The 21,779-nt window shown below is 39.9% G+C and overlaps 1 protein-coding gene, 1 long non-coding RNA gene and 1 other non-coding gene across 5 annotated transcripts in view; 2 read left to right on the top strand and 1 right to left on the bottom strand.

Annotated features, from left to right (window-relative positions):
- The window catches only part of LOC117998865, a 29,634-nt gene extending 19,121 nt beyond the window's left edge, over positions 1-10,513 (top strand). The window contains exons 5-6 of the long non-coding RNA XR_004676111.1: positions 5,098-5,302; positions 9,995-10,513. This is a non-coding gene — a long non-coding RNA (uncharacterized LOC117998865). The remainder of the gene's footprint in view (positions 1-5,097; positions 5,303-9,994) is intronic.
- Positions 1-19,226, bottom strand: part of LTA4H (leukotriene A4 hydrolase) — a 33,301-nt gene extending 14,075 nt beyond the window's left edge. Inside the window, exons 1-12 of one of the 3 annotated variants that reach the window (XM_034987806.1) lie at positions 18,935-19,226; positions 12,957-13,087; positions 11,401-11,521; positions 9,796-9,864; positions 7,413-7,517; positions 6,374-6,426; positions 3,508-3,580; positions 3,099-3,239; positions 2,287-2,310; positions 1,759-1,829; positions 1,184-1,295; positions 64-208 (exon numbers count right to left, since the gene is read on the bottom strand). In XM_034987806.1, the coding sequence (XP_034843697.1) occupies positions 64-208; positions 1,184-1,295; positions 1,759-1,829; positions 2,287-2,310; positions 3,099-3,239; positions 3,508-3,580; positions 6,374-6,426; positions 7,413-7,517; positions 9,796-9,864; positions 11,401-11,521; positions 12,957-13,087; positions 18,935-19,093 (1,204 nt within the window). In that variant the 5' untranslated portion in view covers positions 19,094-19,226. The remainder of the gene's footprint in view (positions 1-63; positions 209-1,183; positions 1,296-1,758; positions 1,830-2,286; positions 2,311-3,098; positions 3,240-3,507; positions 3,581-6,373; positions 6,427-7,412; positions 7,518-9,795; positions 9,865-11,400; positions 11,522-12,956; positions 13,088-18,934) is intronic. The other 2 variants (XM_034987808.1, XM_034987807.1) reach the window with 2 other exon arrangements.
- A 364-nt stretch (positions 19,227-19,590) lies between these two features.
- Positions 19,591-19,662, top strand: TRNAD-GUC. Its single transcript has one exon. It is a non-coding gene; the product is annotated as a tRNA-Asp (tRNA).
- Positions 19,663-21,779: the final 2,117 nt, after the last annotated feature.

The following is a 21,779-nucleotide window of genomic DNA, read 5'->3' as shown; positions in this document are numbered from 1 at the left end:
TTTTTTTTCTCCTTGCCCCCAAAAAAAAAAAAAAAAAAAAATCAGAAAATGCCAACTACTTGCCGGGGCCCCCAAGAAGTTGTTCAAGGTAAAAGAGTAAAGCAAAGCCCTTCTCGTAGGGCACTGAAGAATATGCTACATCGGGGTCCACATTCGTCAGATCGACCACAAGTTTGGTGTAAGGATGCGTATCTCCAAAAGTCTTTATCTGCAAGACACAAAATTAGATGAACGTTCAAATATGTTGGTTATTAGCATGCAAGCACACAATAAGGAAGTATTACTTCACTCAAAGGGATAACTTTAGGGGAATCTAGAACTTAAACTGAGAGACTAGAAATTGTAGGGTATGTTAGCACAAATTTCTGTAAGTCTGTTAATGGAATGGCTACTTGTGTCATGTTCCATGATATTTCCTGCTCAGCAGTAGGCTTTATTCTTATAAAAAACTAGAAAAATGCGGGCGCCTGGGTGGCTCAGTTGGTTAAGCAACTGCCTTCAGGTCAGGTCATGATCCTGGAGTCCCTGGATCAAGTCCCGCATCGGGCTCCCTGCTCGGCAGGGAGTCTGCTTCTCCCTCTGACCCTCCCCCCTTCTCATGTGCTCTCTCTCTTTCTCTCTCTCTCAAATAAATAAATAAAATCTTAAAAAAAAAAAAAAAACTAGAAAAATGTTTCAATGCCTGGTCAGCAAATTCAGCCTTCAGGAGGGAGCCTGAAAAATTCAAACTAAGTAACTGACTAGATTAATTGCAAAGACCCAATGAGGTCCTACTGATCATGAACGTGACATTACACAGGCTAATCGCTGTATCAGTAAAGTATTATACCAAGGCCCCTGGGTGGCTCAGTGGATTAAGTGTCTAATTCTTTTGCTTCGGCTCAACTCACGATCTCAGGGTCCTCGATTCGAGCCCCACGTCGGGCTCTGTGCCCAGTGCAGAGTCTGCTTGGGGTTTCTCTCTCTCCCTCTGCCCCTCCCCTCCGCCGCCCCACACACTCTCTCTCTCAGATAAATAAAGCTTTAAAAAAAAAAAAAGGAATATTATACCAGTATCTGCTTGATTTTCCACACCTGTAAGTATGGCTTTCTTGTTGCTACTTAGGAAAGCTAGTTTACAAACTAAACTTTCGAATGCCTATTCAACTTTGGAGAAATGCTTTTCAAAGCATGACTCACTTACCGAATTCTGTAGTTCTCCCCATCCTCCCAGCGCGTGAAAATGTCTGAACTTTTCACCAAACAGTCGTCCACAAATGTGGCGTTCCAAGTACACAGTATGTCCTTCGTTTAACCTGAAGAAAGGTTTTTTGTAAATAAAAAACAGTGACACAGCTGCAAGGAACAAGCAATTTAATCAAGGTATTTTCTTTTTGGCTTTAGTAAAGAATTGTAAAGCATGGACACTATGGTCTAAGCAGATTGCCTATTCGGCTACTCTGCATTCCATTCAGAACAATGGGAAGCGCAGCCCAGCAGATGGCAGCGGGGAAAATCCAGCCATGGTTCTCATTTTACGTGCCCATGTATTAAAATGTGACCCTACCAGGAACTAAGTAACAAGCACGAGCTGAATGCCCCTCCTCTACCTGACAGTGTGACAAGTGTTGTGGAATTTTTTTTTAAAACTGTCTACCAAAGAGATGATGACAAAGAAAAACAAGATACTGCCACAAAACAATTTAGAGTGGCGGGAGGCAGGGAAAGAAATTAATAAGAAGAACCAATAAAGAAACATTAATAATTAAAAAATCTTACCAAAAGTGGTCCCAAGTTTTGTTGGTCACTAGATTTCCTGTCCAACTATGAGATATTTCATGCGCAATAACCTAAAGTGGAAATGATGTGTAGTAAATAGGGGAAGGGATTAGTGGTAGAATTGATCGCCTTACTCTAAAATAACTCTGTAAGTAAGCATTCTAGTTCTTTCAGTTCCACATTGTTCAATTTTTTTTTTAACATCAGCTGAGATATTCAGGAAGTTAGCTGAGCAAACAAATCATCATTTAGCCAAAGACAAAAGTATGGTTTAAAAAATTAGAAACAAAAAATTATTTAGAAAATATTAAATGGATACAACTCTCCATTAAAATATATTTCATAAACATCTGAAGAGATCAGATCATAAAATGTTATGAAATCTATTAAATCTAACTGTTAATAGAACAACCCCTAAGTTATCTTTTATAAGCGTATCTTCAACATAACAATACAATGGATATTTAAAAAATCAGCTGACTTAATAGTTCTTTGAGGGTAAGACCACAATAACAAATTTTAACTTACATTGGAGAGTGACTTGTCTCCTGCCTAAAAAAGATGAAAATTACCTTAGTATTCAAATTACAGACTATATTTAAAAGACTGCCTACATCAGGACATATTCCAGCTTTAATAGTACGCTGTATTTCTACTGTCGCACTCAAAGGGGTTCAAAAGCAGAGTATGTATTGAGAAAATAAAACAAAAAAAGGCAGGACTAAAAAAATAGCATGATTCTTTCTCTCCCTCATCTGGGAAATTTTTCCATGACCAGGAAGGCCAGTATACCTATCTCCAACTTCCAGGAAACATTTCTCCTTCCATTTTTTTATATCTGTTCTTATTTCCCTTATGTACCTTATTCTCTCCTAATTACCCACAGCATATTTAAGAAAAGTCCGTAGTGATTTAAGGTAGCATACAAAGGCATATAAATTATAGTTATATACTGTAGGTCTAATCCTTCCCTATACATGCTAAAGTGAGTTTTTGTTTGTTTTGTTTGACCCGTCCCTACATGCCAAGTATAAATGGTCTAGTTTCTGTGTCTGCATACAGAATTCATCCATATATTGCTATGACGCCGCCTCCCCTCCCCCAAAACCCCCACACACCTTGAATATAATATTCTTGTCTCCCTAATGGCCAACTTACTTTCTTTTGAAAAAAATGAGATGATGAAAATGACCGTAATAAGCAATAACATCAGGAAGAAGAGGTATATAAGTAAGAGAAAATACTGTTTAAAACAAATAGATGATCAGGAGCCTAAGGCTCTTCACACCCAGCTGTGTGTGTGAGAACTCAGCTGTGCGTGTAGACATGCTCACACTTACCAGCAGAGTGGGGGTTACGAACGTGAGGCAAGGATTCTCCATGCCGCCGTAAGGGAAGGACGGCGGCAGGACCAATAGGTCATACTGCCCCCATACATACGGTCCTCCCAGATCTTCCGCAATTTTAAGCATAGATTCAGTCTGGAAAATGAGTGCATATATATTTACGTGTCTTAGTCATTACAATGATGAATTTCTTCAAAGTACCTGTTGCTTTCTACGAAGGTTATGAGTTAAGGATGCTCATTTTAAATTATATTGATGCAAAAAAAGTAGCAACTGCAAATCCACACAGAATAAGAGATATTTGATTCTCTTACCATATCACTTAACATCATCGCATTTCATACTTAAAGTCTTAAATCTATTGTCTACCAGGATTATTAAAAAGGGCAACTATATGACCAACCTCAGAAAATTCGTAAGCAGACTTTTCCACCTGCTCTTTCTCAGACCAAACCAATGTTCTTGGGCCAATTTGCCTGCAAAATTAAAAGGCTTAATAAAAATGAAGTTCAAGACACATTACTTACTTTCTAGGAAAGAGCTCAAGTACTAGCTACACGTCCTGACAGTAGTAGGTATGATTTACCATGTGCTTTTGGGGAGGGCGGGAGGTTTAATTAATGGCTTCTCTGAGATACAATCCTGTTGTATGCACACCAATAAATAGGTAGCTCTATAAGGAGGCCCTGTCTGGGCCAAATGAAAACAGAGACATAAGGTGCCCCCAAAGATTAGCTTACTGGCTCTGGTAAGAACTTTGGGGATCTAGTTTCCTCTCACAATCTCACAACTATAGAAACCCAGTCATGGCTCAGTAAGAGATTATTTGTTATGCACTTAAAGGTTGAACACTCATAGAAGAAGAAACAAATAGAAAAAGAAGGAAATCCTGTCACGTGCTAGAACATGGCTGAACCTTGAGCACATTATGCTGAGTAACCCAAGCCAGTTACAAAAGAACAAATACTCTCTGATTCCGCTTAGGAGGTCTCTAAAGTGTTCAAACTCATAGAAACAGAGAGGAGAATGGTGGTTACCAGGGGCTGGAGGGAGGTGGAAATGGGAGTTGTTGTTTATTTTTATTATTATTTTTTTTATTAAAGATTTTTATTTATTTATTTGACAGAGAGAGACACAGTGAGAGAGGGAACACAAGCAGGGGGAGTGGGAGAGGGAGAAGCAGGCTTCCCGCTGAGCAGGGAGCCCGACGCAGGGCTCGATCCCAGGACCCTGGGATCATGACCTGAGCCGAAGGCAGACGCTTAACGACTGAGCCACCCAGGCGCCCCTGGGAGTTGTTGTTTAAAGGGTACAGAGGTTCAGTTTTGCAAAATGGAACAGTTCTGAAAATCTGTTTCACAACAATGTGGATATACTGAACACTACTGACTACTGAGCTGTACCTGTAAAAATGGTTAAGGTGGTAAATTTTGTGGGGTTTTTAGCCACAATTTTAAAAAAAGAAGAAACAAATAGAACTATGTATCACTTACATAGGACTAGAACACAAAAATATTTTTTTCATCTAAATTTCATCCTAAAAATTTTACGTGCACCAAACCCCAGACAAGATTTCACCAGGGTGTCCTGCCCCAGAGAGAGCAGTTGCTTCTCAAACTTTAATGTGCATACAGATGATCTGGGGAGCTTGTTCATATGCAAATTTTGATTTAGTAGCTCTGGGATAGGGCCCAAGAATTTGCATTTCTAACCAACTCCCAAGTGATGCCAAAGCTATTGGTCTCTAGACCACACTGGGTAGCAATGGTAACCCGCATTAATCCAACAAATTTAATGAGAGCCACAAGTATGAGCTGCATATGTAATTTTAAATTGCCTAGTGGTCACAACTGAAAAAAGCAAAATGGAAGCAGATGAAATCAATTTTAACAATACAGTTTGTTTAACCCAATATATCCAAAGTAGTATCATTTCAAGATGTAATCAACATAAAAATTATTGATGAAATATTTGACACTTTTTTTCATACTAGGTGTCTAGAAATCTAGTGTGTATTTCACACTCCCGGCACATCGAAGGCCCCGTGTGGTTAACGGCTGTTGCATCCCACCCAGCATGTCTTGGCCCCACGGGCTACAAAGTCAGACAGCCTAGATCTGGGTCCTGGCCCTGACACTTCCTAGCTGCGTGACCCAGAGGCAGTTATTAATACTCACCAAGCATCAGTTTCTTTATTGGTAAGATGGGAAAAACAATCACATCTACTCCACAGAGTTGCGGGGGTTCCATGCCATAACGCACTGGGGTCGGCACACAATAAGCCCTTATAATGGTCAGCGCTGTGACAATTACTAGAATTATCATTTAGTGAGTGTTTCCTGTAGGCCAGGAGCTTTACCTATATTGGGTCGGTTAATCCTCACAAAAATCCTTTGAAGTACATACTGTTCTTTCTAGTCTTTAGGTGAAGAAAAGGAAACTCAAGAGGTGAGCTGCCCAAGAATGTGGATAGTAACTGCTTGGAGCTCGACCTGGAATCTGAGTTTACCTGACTTCTCGATCTTGTCCACATTTCTGGCAATTTAAAGAATGTGACGACTACAGATATTCTTAATTTTCAGCTGTTTAGAAATAAGACTTAATTGGGCACCTGGGTGGCTCAGTTGGTTAAGCGACTGCCTTCGGTTCAGGTCATGATCCTGGAGTCCCAGGATTGAGTCCCGCATTGGGCTCCCTGCTCCGCAGGGAGTCTGCTTCTCCCTCTGACCTTCCCCCCTCTCATGTGCTCTCTCTCTCTCACTCTCTCAAATAAATGAATAAATAAAATCTTTAAAAAAAAAAAAAAAGAAGTAAGACTTAATAAAAAATTAAGAAGGGCACCCTAGCTATTGGTAAAATTTCAATAAAATCTTTTATTTCTGTAATATTTATAGGTATCCAAGTGCTTTAACATATTTTACCTCACTTGTTTAACTAGGGAAAAGGGAGATATTACAATTTCAAGGATGAGGAAATGGAAGTTATGAGAAGTGACGGGTTCAAACTTATATTGGAATCCAGATCTCTAACTAAAGGCGAGAGTATGCTCATTCTGTAATACCTAGAAAATCTGAAGGGTGACTGGTAAAGACTTTTTCATTTAAAATTCATTGTTATTTGCATTTTATAATTAGATTTGAATTTTTCCAGAGCTGTCAATTTGGTATCTTGAGACGTGCACAAATGAGCTACTAGTTAATCTTGCCAGAGGTTCAAGATACTTGAAGTTTAATATTTTTGTAAACCTCAAGATTTGTTCAAAAGCTCACCTGCTTTCTAAAGCTCCAACAACTAAAGCAATCAAGTAGCAGGGGATGGGCACCTAAAGGGGCAAAAAAAACAACAAAACACACACATGCTCAAATTAGTACTTAGAAATGTTACAGAGTAAGATAATTCATATTTAAAAGTAAGTAAATTCCTTTTCAAATCTCACTGTTCTCATTTTTAGGGGGTCAAATAGTTCAAAATTGTGATGTAAAACATTTCAAAACATGTATTTCTCTTTTATTTTACTAGGAAAGACAGCGTCTGAAATGTGAAAGACATGACTGCACATAATATTACCGGGTCCATTTCAAGCATTTCTCAAAAATTAACCCATAAGAAGGAACTGTGCTTTTTTCTTAAGCTTTTTGGTTTTTTCCTTGACGTAAAACAATTTTTTACTTCCTTTTTTTTAAAAACACTCCTGGTATATTTGAAAGACGTATAAAATAATCCAGCAATAAGAGGATGCTGAAGGTTCGGGAGCTTGGAATCCCAGATGCTGGGGTGGGAGCAAAATTGTCCACTGTGGTTCAATTACATGTTCTCTTTAGAAGGTCAATTAAAAAAAAAAATGCATAAACACATTTAATTCATTAAAGGTCAAAGATACAAGTCAAATTACCAGCTACATAGGAATTTTAACCGTAAGGACTGTAACAGAGTTGGGGTTTTTTTTGGGGGGGGGTCTAATATAGCTCTTCCATTTGTAAACACTAAATAACCACAGGCCTGCACTGTGGTAGGAGGGTGGACAAAAGTGTAACTTAAAACAACAGAAAACCTGCTGCTAACTGAGATGAGGGAGAATGGGATCAGGCCACACTCCCTACTTTGCTTATCCAGCAACCCCTTTCTTTAGTCCAGCTCTGTAAATAGAGCCCAACATTTTACAAGCACAAAAGAAATGAAGAACACAAAAGACAGAAGCTGCTTTTGAAATTCTGAAGTATTTCAAAAGCAATTTTACTCTCTGGATGGATAAAAGCTATTTACAGTTCACTAGCAATTAGAACAAAAAAGGAGGCCCTCAGATCTTACTTTTTGGCTGAATTTATATATTTTCCTGCTCGGGTCTTCTGGGTCAGGTGCTTCTCCATCACGAATGGCACTCATAAGTGCCACCAATTCTTTAGGAACAGATACCTAATCAAGAAGAGAAGTCATTTCCAGTTCTAAAGAAAACAGTCTATGTATCTTAAACTGCATGTGTAATAGACAATGAGCCCAGTAAGTTTGGACATATCAGGTTTATAAATAAAATTAGCGATATATAAAACTGGCTTCTTTAAAAATGAATGTGAGGTATCTATCTATCCTTCATCCATCCATGTTAAGAGCATTTGGTAGAAACTAGATTAGAATTCCAGCTCTGCTACTTACTAACGGCATGGACTTGGGAAAATAATCTCCCTAAGCCTCAGTTTCCCCATCAAACAAGAGTAATTTCTCATAGGACTGCTGCAAAGAATAAGTAGGGAAGAAAAGCCCAGCAACCTTCCTGGCAGGGCTAGTCACCCCTGTCCTCCTCCACACCCTCAGAACAGATTCACAAGGTATACTCACTTTAGGACAGAGAATACAGTTTTGAACAGTTTTATATTTAAACCATACACTTGGAGTTACAAATCAAAGAGCTTTTTAAGGGTCATGATTGTGAGAAACTAAGAGTTATTGCCCAAAACTGTAAAATATTTTCTCTGGGAATTTGTATGGAAAAGATGCTGATGGAGCAAACCTTATGGTCATTTAAAAAAAATTTTTTTTTAAGATTTCATTTATTTATTTGAGAGAGAAAGCAAGAGAGAGAGAGAGAGCACAGTGGAAGGAAGGGCAGAGGGAGAGGGAGAAGCAGGCTCCCCGCTGAGCAGGGAGCCCCCTTATGGTCACTTGAATGTGCACCCAAGCTCCATGATTCTGAGTTTTATTTCTAATGAATGCTAGAATCAAGGACTATCCCTTCAATATTAATGATCTAGCAAACATACATCCCGTGAAGTTCTAGATTTTCATATTCTTCTTGCCTGGCCCAGTATTTAAAGCTATTTCTGAGGCAGACACAGAATCAGAACCTCCAAAACCAATGCTACAACAACCGTAAGTCTAGAGCTAAAAAGCACTTGGGAAATAATTGAGTTCTGCTTCTTCCCTTTATTTAGGTGGCGATGTGTTATACAGATGAGACAACTCAGGGTTTTGAGGCCATAAGACTTGCCCCAGGTCATGCAGTTAGTAAGTGGTAGAGAAGAGTCCAAAACCTGGGATTCTTCGTCTCCAAGTATATGGTTTTCCACAGCACTATACATACTAGGTGTGGTTCAGTTGTGGGATGATCTCAGAACCAAGAAGCCCCCATAAAGACAGGTTAGTCCTCAATTCTATTTGCTTGGTCTGAGTAGGTCTGGCCTGGGACCTAGTATGTACATATGTAGGTATGTATGTCTTCAGTATTACTTAGTTAGTTAGTACTTATTATTTTTTGTAAAAGGATTAGCAGTACCTACAACAGGAATCGGGTGGACATGTAGTCAGATAAGTCTGCAATCTATGCCTCTTAGGGGACCTAGAAAGAGGTTCACGTGGCTATAGAGGGCATTTCTAGAACCTTTAATCCTGCAAATGGTAATTTTTTTAAGTTAAAAGATGTTTTCCCCAAATTCTTGTTTTGAGGTCCGCTATTCTGAGTTCCTTTTAAAATCAGAATAGTACCCATTTCCTTTTATTACGCTTATGTTCAAAACTGCCTTTAAAAGAGAGATGCACTGCCAGAATCCTGGGATCCAGCTGTGCATTGGGCTCCCTGCTCAACGGGGAGCCTGCTTCTCCCTCTCCCTCGGCCTGTCGTTCCCCCGCTTGTGCTCTCTGTCAAAAGAATAAATAAAATCTTAAATAATAAATAAATAAATAAATAAATAAATAAAAGAGAGATGCAGGGGCGCCTGGCTGGTTCAATCGCTGGAGCATGTGACTCTTTTTTTTTTTTTTTTAAGATTTTATTTATTTGACAGAGAGAAAGACAGCCAAAGAGGGAACACAAGCAGGGGGAGTGGGAGAGGGAGAAGCAGGTTTCCCATGGAGCAGGGAGCCCAATGCGGGGCTCGATCCCAGGACCCCGGGATCATGACCTGAGCCGAAGGCAGACTCTTATTGACTGAGCCACCCAGGCGCCCCTGGAGCATGTGACTCTTGATCTCAGGGCTGTAAGTTCAAGCCCCACGGTGGGTGTAGAGATTACTTAAAAATAAAATTTTTAGAAAAGAGACGCAAAATGAGGTCCACATCTTCTTTGTTACATATCTCATATAGAAGTTAATTAAGTAAAATATTACTAACTATAAAAATCCAGTTATTAACTCTGCTTATCATTTATACCACATTTACTTAAATGAGTCATTTAATTCAGTTAATAATTTGTGATACTTACCTCTGCGCTGTACGTTAATTTCACAGAAGGAGTGTCCTGGCAAGGAAGAACTGCTCTGCAGTGGATGGCCTGGGAGGGGGGAGGGAAAAAGAAAAAGCTATTCCCCTTTCTTATAAATCAAGTCATTCAGAAATTATTAAAATTGCAGCACTGCCCTTTGACACATTCTTTTTAAAAATACGTCTCCCATTTTTTTCAGATCGCGGATAGAAAAGTCTGATTTCCCATTTTAATGTATGGTCAATCCTCACGTTTCAGTTGAAGCATGAAGCAATATTAAGCATCGTCTCCTACTCTCTGCTCAGAGTAACAGCAGTACTCAGTGATGCTGGTAGGGATCCTGAGCAAAAAGGCTCTTTAGTGAAATAAAATTGAGAACCATGCATACTACATCCCTGTCTTAAAGAGCCATTTGGAACATTAGCCTCCTGGAGACTCTGAAAAGGCCTACAATAAAGAAACCTGTTTGAATTCTTACACTTGTTTTAACAGGAAACTATCTTGCTCTGGTTAATTATTAACATCTAATGGGAAGCCCATTAGATGTTCTGAGGAAAACAGTTTGGGGAGTGTTGCTAGACGCTTGACATTCCAATCTTGCAGCAAACTTTCAAAGTAAAAAGTAAGAAGAAAAGGAAGGAGAAAGAACGGTTTTTCTCAATACCATCTAGACTTGTATTTAAATTTGAGTCTAAGGTAGTATCCATTACTTAGGAATATTGAGAGGATTAAATATGCAAAGTATCTAATATAATGTTGGAAAATACAGTTAGTGTTTAATGAAATGAGTTCCTTTAGTTGTAAATTATTTAATTACTAACGGAATTAGTTTTTTTCCCTTTCAGAAGATAGTTTGATATGTATTACCCTTGTGACAGACTGTCTCTACTGATAGGATTCTTTATTCTTAGTTTTTAAACAGAAAACAGAAATAGTTTAAATTGTATCATTTTAAAGGTCATTTAATATGTTTACATAACATATACATTTGTAAAAGCATAAGGAAAATCTGGAATGGTTGCACACCTAACTCAGTGGTGGTCACTTCTGGGCAATGGTACCTGGAGAAGACTGAAAAATCTGATTTTTCACTTTCCACTTCTTTACTGTTTTTTTTTAAGATTTTGCTTATCTATTTGAGAGAGAGAGAGTGGGGTGGGGAGGGTCAGAGGGAGAAGCAGGAAGGCAGTCACTTAACCAACTGAGCCACCCAGGCGCCCTCCACTTCTTTACTGTTAACACTTTTCATAACCAGTACCTATTACTTTTGTCTTATTAATTTTTCCTTTCTGTTTCATAACCATTTCTTGAGTGTCCACTCAAGAATGCCAAGTTCTATGCTAGGATTATAAATATAAATATGACCTAGACAGTCCACTTTAAGTGGACATGATTTCAAATTGAAGGGAGTTTCTTTTTAAAAGTGATATATGAATATGTTAATAATGAGATAGCAATGAAAATATATATCATTTTTATAACATAAATTAAAATACTATCTTAGGTAAGACCTGAGTATCCATAAGACCACTGTCCACTTTGCTTCAGTAAACTGAATGTGCTGGGAATTTTTTGTATAATAAATCATTCCAGAACTTTTTGTACCTGGCACTGACTAAAGAGATATGGGTGTTCCTTCCCAGAAGTCTGTTCAGGAGTGAGCCACTGAAGAGCCGAAGATTTTGGAGATGTCTCAAAAGAAATTTCTATAACGACTTCTTGATTTCTGTATGCAACAAACAAATATATTAGTAGAGTATAATTTAATCTAACTAAAGTTTGAATTCATAATGCACAGACTAAATAATACAAATGATATTTTATAAGGTCTTGTTACTGATGGAGAGTTAAGATCTAGGAATGCTGCATCCCCAGTTCTTACCTGAATGCCTGCCTCTGGATCCCTTCCACCCTACCACGCCAAGTGCTTAGGAAGACATAATAGGGACTAATATTCATTCAATACACCACTGTGTGTCACGCACTTTGCACCTGTGGTATCATGCAATCTTTCATGACAGTGGGAAAGCGGAAGAAATAATTTTGGAAGTTTGACTACCACACAGCGGTGGGTGCCAGAGGATGACACCGAGCCGTGCTGGTCTGCAAACAGTTACTGGACAAGTCAAGAAATGGAGAGTAAGCCTTTAGAAACTTGTAGAGTCACTTTTACGTCCATTGAATCTAGGGATCAAAAACGTGTGCTTGCTTTTAATCTCTTCTTCCTAGTAATTCATTTTTATTGCATTTTATAAAAGAATCAGTCTGTGACAGACTGGAAATAACCAGAACTGGTCCTTTGCCCCAGATAGTTTGAGCAGTACTGATAATGAGGAAATAGCAAGAACTCTGGAGACCAGCCTCGCGCCGGTGTGTGAGTCCTGCCTCTGCCACCTACTGGTGGTGCTGTGAACTGGGGCAGATTACTTGACTGCTCTGGGCCATCGTTCTCGATCTGTAGAATAGGGTCAATGATATCTACCTCACAAGTTACGTGCGGGTGTTTCCCTTCTTTTTCTTTTTTTAAGATTTTATTTATTTTATTGGAGATAGAGAGCACGAGAGAGAGTGAGCATGAGCAGGGGTAAGGGCAGACGGAGAGGGAGAAGCAGGCTCCCCACTGAGCAGGGAGCCCCACGTGGGGCTCAATCCCAGGACACTGGGATCATGATCTGAGCTGAAGGCAGTCGCCTAACAGACTGAGCCACCCAGGTGCCCTGCCCTTCTCTTTCTTAAACAGCCAAGAGAAGGCATGAAAACATTGGCCATTGAAAGGTGGGGTCAATCACCCTTGTTTTAGGCCAATGGTTTTCCACCCTTTTTCCCCTTCCCAATTTATCAAGGAGTGGGATATACTCCCAGGTCATCCTGAAATGCCTCCTTAAGATGGCATGCACCCATCATCACTCTAGACCACTCCCATGATCAGTAAAGAAGTAACAGTTATCAAAAGTTCTATTCTTGAGTATTTTACACAATGAATTTCTTTAGAGTCTTAAGAACATATAATTTTCACTATAAGCTTTAATCTGAACAGCAGACCAGTAAGAACACCAATTACTACATACACACAAACTAGAAATAGGAAAGGAAAATTGTCTAAATTAAAAACATTTTTCTCCATTATTTAGCTATATAAAAGATAAGGATAACATTCATACTTGCTCAGAGCAATAGGAAGAGAGATTTCCATTGGTGATCCTTTGTAACTTTGTTTTTCTCCAAGAGTATATTTGACTTCTTGTCCATTGATGACCACTTTTTCTATCGTGAGGTCCTTTGTATCCAAAGTCTAGAATTAAGTAAGTATTTTTAAATGATAAGAAAATTGTTTAATATACACCAGAGAACATGAATATTAGATATAGGTTAACTATAATGATTACAGTATAGAACTAGATGCTCATAGAGAGTAAAATAGAGTGAAATTACAGGAATTAAAGGAGTCAAAAGTTAGTGTAGGTCCTGTCTCTTGGGACTCTAAGCTCCCTGAAAGATTTTTCATTCTAAAGTTTGCATATACATATTGCTAGGTAATTCTGGGATAGTCACACAAATTTACGGTTTTAAGTGTAAGTCAAATCTAAGTTAAAATGCCTTTGCCCCTGTCTCCTAAAACTTAACTTCTCTGCCACAAAAAAAAAAAAAAAATCATCTATAGCTTAAGCTTCACCATGACTCCTTACCATATATTTCTTCCTGGAATTCATATAGTCCAGCTCCTATGTACTTTCATATATCCGGAATTTAAAACAAACCTTGGCACTTGTTAGGCAAATAAGCGGGCTGCACATCGCCGTTATGTATATCGAAAGAGCCCAACCTGGTGTGGCAAGTCTGACCGAATGATCTACACAAGACCGAGAGAGCGTATCTACTTGCCGTGGCCCATTTTGGACAACTGCTTTGGGCAGGAAAGGAGAGGCAACAAGCCTCTGAGTGTTCTCCATCCCCCTAATCCTCTGGGCCCTAGAGACCATACCTTTCACTATCTCTCAACTAATCTCTTGTTCTAGAATCGTCCACCTTCCTATGCCACAAGACTGTTTCTGAACAACCTAAACAAGTCTCCCATGTTATGTTTAAAACTTCTCCTGATCCTTCTGCCCTGATAACTATTCATTTGTCTCCTCCCTTTCTTAGGCTCCATGGGCAACCTGTGGCTGACTATTTCCACTTCTTCATCAATCTCTCCTCCTTCCCTCTCTTCAGTCTGGCTTGCAACTCCTCTGCTACTGAAAGGGGATGCCTCCTGATCAAGAGGTCTTTCTGTTCAGTAATCTGGACCTCTGTCCGCTCATAACCCTTATAGGCCACATCATCTGTTTGAAGTCCTTTCCTTGGCTTCTTTGACTTTACACATAAATGGTTTTCTTACTCGTCTAATGCTGTTTCTTCCCCTCCTTTCTAGCTCCTAAAAATGAATTTGTCCCAATGTTCTAGCCTCGATCCCTTGATTTTTTTGAAAAAGATTTTATTTATTTATTTGAGAGATAGCATGAGCAGTGGGAGGGGCAGGGAGAAGCAGGGAGCGCCCTACATGGGGCTGGATCCCAGGACCCTGGGATCTTGACTTGAGCTAAAGGCAGCTGTTTAACCAACTGAGCCATCCAAGCATCCCTGGATCCCTTGATTTTCTTGCCATATCGGACACACTCCCTAATTCTCGCTCATCCCACATCACCAACCAATTCCTCTGTGCTGATGACTACTATTTCTACAGTTGGTCGGTATCCCTTCCCCCAGGACTGCCGCTGGATCTCTTAGTTGCCTGCTTGACATTTCCAAGGGAAATATGGCCTCATATTCAATGGGCTTCTAAAAATTCTAAAAATGAAGCCACCCTTATGTCCCCTAATCCATTCTCTCCCTTGATTTCTCTCTTCCGTTAACAGAATCCACAAGGTACCTAAGATTTGGGACATTCAAATAATCCACAATTGATCCCACTGCCCAAGCCCCCATAGCCAATTAACACGTTTTTCTTTCACACTGTCCTCATACTTTTTTCTCTTTCCTTCTACCACCACTCTGGGTCAGACCCTGCCTTAGAACTGCCTGCGATCTGATCTCCCTACCTCTGGCATCTTTCTACTGAAATCTGGCCGGCAATAGCATGCAGAGTTAGAAGGCCAGTTACCTCTCTTTCAGGCTAGTTCATTGCATGATAAGCTCAGGAAAAGTCACAAGGGCAATCATTAATTTGATTTCTACCTCTCTGGAGTCAACAATATTTAGGTGGAAAGAAATCTCCATTCTGGTTTGGTTTTTTTTTGTTTTTTTTTTTTTAAGCGGCTGAATTTGTTAGGGGTGTCATCTGTTTTCCTCCGAATAGGTAATTATTCCTTTTGGGTTACTTTCTTTCAGGGGTACCTCAACAATTGCTACTCTGTATTAGTAGAACTGACTTATCTTCTTGCACTTGCATATTCAGAATATTTGGTTTTATTAGGTTTATATCTTATTAAGAATAGGGTTACTCCTTTGTCCCTTCATATTCCAGTATCTATTTCTGGCTATCTGACTTATTTTAAAAACTTGATTAGAATATCTATGTCTATAACTACTCGTGTTTATACTGCTTTTACAACCGTAAGGATGAATCAACTGGCTCATTTCCCAGAGGGACATATTTGATTATCTGTATTGCCTAAACTTCTCAAATCTAATCAGAATCAGAAGAGCCAGATTATTGTCATGACTATTTTTTGAAATCTTTTTCATATCCTCTGTACTTATTATAATAGTCAGTCCACATCTCTCCTATAGCATTTACTGTACCACATTAGAATGGTATGTTTTCTACTAGATTGAGGGTTCCTAAGAAGACACAGAATGTTACTTAGGCTTGCATTCCCAGAGTTTAGCACAGTGCCTGAAAAAATCGTAGGTATCAATTAATGCATGAAGCAAGTCCTGAGCCAAGAGAAAAGAGAAAATGCAGTGTTTAAGCCATATATTGCCAAGTCTTAACCTCAAATATCATTCTCAAATTACTTAAGAAATTCCCCTTCAAATTTCACTAATAAATGTTGTTAAACAATTGATCAAAAAGAGTAATAGAAAAAAAAAAGGAAACTGGGTGGTTGAAAGTTGGAACTAGTACTTTTTAACAAAGTTTTACCGAACACCCACTATATATATAAGGCTGAGATACCATAGGTAGTTATAAGAAACAGACCTACCAACAGTAGGAAGTTATTAGGGATATAATTTACTATATCTCACAGTATCCTCATTGAATAACACCCCAAAAAACAGTTCTACTTCTAAGCAGCTGGCTAATTGCCATGTTATAACTAATTCCCTTTTTGCACAGGCTGCTGGGAAGCTCCCCGTAAACCTCACAACCCACTTCTTTTTTCCTAGGGCCTTACGCCATGTGTTTGATTTTCTCTATCCTTATTCTCTCTTCCTCCAAATTCTTAAATTGTTTTTAATTTTATTATACTGTATATGTTGTTTTAAGTGGACTCAAATTCTTTCTGTGACAACACATCGCTTAAATTAAAAAGCTTTAGGCCTCAGTATTATGTCTCTATCTACATTTTCTACTTGTTATGTGCAGGGTGCCATAATGAAAAAAAAAATGGGGTTATTGTTAAAACCCAAACCAAAACAACACCTTGATTTGGTTCCCAGCTCAGCCATTTACTTAGTGAAGACCCAAGGGTTTGCAGTCGTTAAGATCTGTGTTCACTTCCTGACTTCTGCCACTTACTAGTATATGATCTTGGCCAAGACATTAAAACCTCTTTGAGTCACCAGCTGACAGAACACCTAAAAAAGGTGAAAATTTCAATAAAAGAAACAAATGCTTGGAAGTTATCACAAATGAACACTGAACTTGAGCACAAATAACCCAAAACTTCAAAAGGATTTTTAGAAAAGCTGGGATTTAGTCCTAGTAGAGCTCCTTCAACATTCCCCAGCATCAAGGACTCCAAGAATGGAGAGAGCAAGGACACTTGATGTCCTCAGCAAGCACAGCCACCGGGTCCTCTCACCTCCAAGATACAGTTAGCACTATGACTAGTGCAGCCCATATAAGGCTTAGGCACTGCACTCAAACTGAATTCACCCATCAGTTCATCAAACTTTTGAGTGTCTACATGGCAGGTGCTATACTAAGAACATGATACAAAGAGCCATGAAACATAGCCCTACCTTCAAGAGACTGTAATCTAGTGGAGGAAAGAAGCTGAGTTTGAAGAAGCAAAACCGAACTCTTGGCCTCAAGTTGCCACTATATATAAGCAAACAATTATAAACAGATTTCACCACAAGTAGCCTTCCTTGTATAAAATCTAACATTATTATCATGCTAGGCTCCAATTTACTAAACAGACATGCCAACCAGACATCATGATTTAAAAGTCTCCTGTCAGATTTGGGGAGTGCAAAAACAACGGGCAGCTTTGAGGTTGGAACATTGAAGGTACATTCTTTTCAAAATTTAGGCATTCTGTCTCTTGCTTCCTCAAGGATCAGAGGTCAACCTTTATTTGTACAAAATAGGTGAGAGTGCAAGGTCATAGTAAGTAGTGATAAACTATCAAAATCTACTTTCTTTTAATAAAAAGGGAAATCTCATTGAGATGGGACTTCAGCCAATCCTGCCAGGGCTAAGCTGCCTGCAATAAAAGATAGCATGGTACTTCAAGCAGACCAAAGTACAACCTACAGGGACGTAGTTATCTTCTTGCTTGTAATACCTTATTTTCTTCCTGTAGTACTTTTGGTGACTAAATATCAATACATAGGGGAGTCGACCTACTTTTCAAATCAGAATTAGTCTAGCAAGATGTTAAAGGACAAAGAGTAGGTTACCTGCTCTATTAGTTCACATTAATGAACTCAAAATATACTCCTATGACACAAACAGGAGTCATGAGAACCATCAATTCTTATCTAAATTTATTATTATGCCCAATTAATTGACCCCACTGATTTCCCACCATCAAGCCTACAACATTCAGTGATCAGGTTGCTTAATGTCATTCTTAAGTAGATATCACAATACTCTATGCACAATACACTGTCGCTGGTCTTTTCTTGTCCCTCTTATTTCCAAAATGCTCACCTATGAAATTTTTCAGGTGAGAGGTACAATCCAAATACTATCACTTTGAGTAAGAACACTGAAAACAGGTTATGTTGTACAGATAAAATAATTTAATAACATTCCATAAATCTAAACAAGTTCTTCATTACTGAAGTGGCTTAGCGATGTTGTAGAAGTATATTACTTTCTACGAAGCGCAATTAATTCCTCGCTCCTTGGAACCAACTATAATACATTGTACTGAGATATGCTTAGAAAGCCTGAATGATCCACCCGTCATTACATTATTTGAAGAGAAGGGTGGTAAGAATCATGACCCTGGAGAAAAAGAGCTGTATCTAGAGTTAGCTGAGACTGGAAGTATCCAAGCAGGGGGTAGGGAGGGGTCTCAAACCTACGGGGTTTGAGAATGACTGGTAGAGGGACTGAGGAAAGACTCCCGTGGGTCGACGGGTCCTATCCTGCAGAAGTGCGGGCTGAAATAAGGTGCCTGGGAGGAAAGGGTCGGATCAACATCGGCAGGGCAGAGGGTCTGAGACTTAGATGAGACTATGGCCTGAGGAAGGTGCGCTGGGGATTGGAAGAAATTTGGGGCCTGAGGAGGGAGTTCTGGGCTGCAGGCCGAGGAAATGGGGAGGCCACAGGGGGCTTAGCGCTGGGAAGTAGGATAGCGGGGAGGGAGGATTCGGGCTAAAACGAAGCCTGAACGCAGGATGAGAGCAGGACGTGGATGCGGTGCTAGGATGTGCTAGGGACTGGGGAGGGGCGTCTGGGGAGTGGGGTGCAGGAGGAGACACTGAGGTATATATATGTAGCGGGTGACGGAGGGATGCAGAGACAGAAGTGGGATTGGGAGGAGGTGATACAGGGTGAGTGGGGGGCGAGGAACGGAAGGCTGAGAAATGAGTGAGGGCTGAAAGGGAGGTGAGGAATAATGAGTTGCGGGCTGTGGAGGGGCACCGAGGCATGCGCGGGGCAGACCCGAACGTGGGGCTGGGAAGGGGCAGCAGCGGGGTGAGGGACGAGAAGCGGGCGGCCGGGGAAGGCAGGCACTGGGCGCGCGTCCCACCGTACCAGGCTTCGCAGATTGTCCTCCTGAGACTGCACCGTGAGGGCGGCGGTGCCGGTCAGCACCCGGCGGGTAAAGTCGACGCTGCAGCGCAGGTGCAGGTGCTTGGTTCGGCAGATCGAAGCCGGAGAGGCCAAGGAGCACGTATCCACTACCTCGGGCATGGCTCTGGGGAGTCTCTCCGCACGACGATCCGCAACCGAAAACCCAACAGCCAGACTACTCGACTGAGAGGTAGAGGAGAGAGAGAGGGAGGTAAAGAAGAGCAAGAGAGGCTCGTGGCGCCCGCCGGGAAGGGAAGTTTCTTAAAGTGAGAGAAGAGTGAGGTGTAGCGTGGATGGAACTACAAGTCCCGTGGTGCAGCGCGACAAGGCTTGCGCTTTGCTCCCTGGGAGTGTGTGTGTGGAGAGGTGCTGAGAGGACCGGGAGCATTCCTGAAAGGGGAGGAGGAGGAAGAGGGGCCAGCTGGAGGACCGCGAGCGGACGGAAATGATCAGAAGTGCAACGGGGAGAACAATCGAGTGCTTCCATTTTAGTTTCGTTCAACTTCGGTGGAAGTTGCAATGGCAGAATGTCAAACCTATTGGCAGTAGCCAATAATAAGGACGGAGCAGGGTGATAAGCAATAAGAGTCTTGTCGGAAGAGCTGCTTGCGTGCGATTCCTCGTTAGTATAGTGGTGAGTATCCCCGCCTGTCACGCGGGAGACCGGGGTTCGATTCCCCGACGGGGAGGCACAAAAAGGTCTACTTTTTGGTTTTCTTTTTTTTTTTTAAATCGGAATACAACCACCACGATGAAAATACTTCTCCAAACATTTTAAAAGTTAATACGAAAGAAATAATGTCAAATTAGCTGTAGCTTTACATTTTAAGAGTTGTTTCGTTTCTGGCTTGCCATGTTGGCAACCCAACACACGCTAAATTGTCAGTTCAACAAATTTTTCTTTAGTGCTTATTTATTTATTATTTATTATTTTTATTATTTTATTTTATTTTTATTTTATTATTTTATTTTTTTATTATTTTATTAATTATAAAATAAATAATAAAATAATAAATAAATAAATAAAAAATATAATTATTATTTATTTATATTATTTTTATTATTATTTATAATTATTTTATTATTATTATTATTATTATTTATTATTATTTAGTACATTTCCAGGCCCTGAAGAGCAAAAACTGAATAAGCCAATATTCCCATTTCAGAAACTTAGGAAGGTCATTTCAATATACTGTAATGAGAGAATTCTGTGATAGGAGTATGTGTGGGCAGCAAGATTGGAATGCAGAGCTGGGACATCTAGCTCAGCTCTGGGGCCCTTTCAGAAGGTGAGGAAAGGTTGAAGGATGATTTCTTTTGGGATGGGACCTCAGAGTTGAAACTGGAGAAACTGGAAGGGGACAGGTCTCAGAGGACTTTAAACAGCTGGATCTTTAATCCTGAATTCATGAATGGGGGGGCCCATTGAAGAATTGTAAACACGTGAGGGACATGGTCAGATTCATGTCATCCAGAGAACACTGGTAGTTATTCAGAGAATGGATAGGAGTTATCAAAACCAGAGGCAGGTGAGTTAGGAAACTATTCAAATAGTCCAGGAAGAAGATGTGGGGGCCTCACGTAAGGAATAAGTAAAGATAGAGAGAAAGGGGGAAACGGAAGGAATACTTAAGTGACAAGTGGATTCACAGATTAAGAAGAAGCCTAAGATGATCCTCAGATTTTTGGCTTCTGCGTGTGAGCAATCATTAACCAGAGATAGAGACCATATGAAGAGGACAGATTTACGTGGGGATGATGTAAGTTTAATTTTGGACCTAGGAGTTTGAGAGCATATGGGACTCTAGTGGAGATGTCTGTGAATCACTGATGTTTAAGTCCATAGCTCTGAGGAAGTTTATGGTAGATATGAGAAGGTCAAGTAATGTGGTATGTAAAGTTATGACAGTGGATAAGCTCAGCCCAAGTAGCACGTGTAAAGAGAAGAGCAGTGAAAACAGGTTGAAAGCTGGGAGAACACGAGGTTTTAACAAAAAAAGTTTAAAAAATGGAGGCAGTCCTTTCACAACGTAGGCATATATCAAATCACCACAATGTACACTTTAAAGATCTTACAGTTTTGTTGATTATACCTCAATAACGCTGAAGTTTTTGAAAAGGGGGGAGTAGAGTAAGAAAAACTCATGAAATAAATTAGGAAGAGCCAACCAGCAATGTTAAATGTAGGGAGGACCATTAAAATAAGGAGCCTCCTTTGGATTTAGCAATGGGTGGATGTAGGGAGGATTGTGGTTTTGTTGAGTTTTGCAGTTTAGTGGAAGGCGGATGCCTTCCAGTAGGCAATAGCTTGAGCAATGAAAGAGAAGAGGGAAATAGAACATAGGCTGCTCTGTCAAGAGCCAGTGTGAGAAAGGAAGACAAAAGAGGAATAGAGAGGCATATGGCATTGAGAAAGTGTTCTTTATTTTTTTTTAGGGAAAGAGAACCTTTAGCATGTTTAGATATAGAGGTGAAAGGATTTCTAGAGAAGAGAAAAATAAAGATTTAAGAAGTGTGGGAGATAGTTGATGACTTGAGCATTGGCCAGAGCTGCATAGCTCCATTCTGTATCAAAATGATCTAACAATTAAATTTGGCTCCAGTTAACAGAAAAAGATGCTATGTATGGGGGTGTCCTGGTGTTGGCCCCAGCAAGGCAAAGGAAAACAAAATAAAATAAAAACATGCCAAACCATGAAATCCAATATCTTATACTTGCAAAAGTCTGAATTTTATGGGGCCTAAGAATCCATGACACGGTTGACATTTGCATACATTTTTTGAGGCCTAAAAATATTCTAGG

The sequence above is a fragment of the Mirounga leonina genome, unplaced genomic scaffold (assembly GCF_011800145.1).
Source record: "Mirounga leonina isolate KUSES-001 unplaced genomic scaffold, KU_Mleo_1.0 Mir_418, whole genome shotgun sequence".
NCBI lineage: Eukaryota > Metazoa > Chordata > Mammalia > Carnivora > Phocidae > Mirounga > Mirounga leonina.
This window is presented reverse-complemented; position numbering and strand designations above follow the sequence as displayed.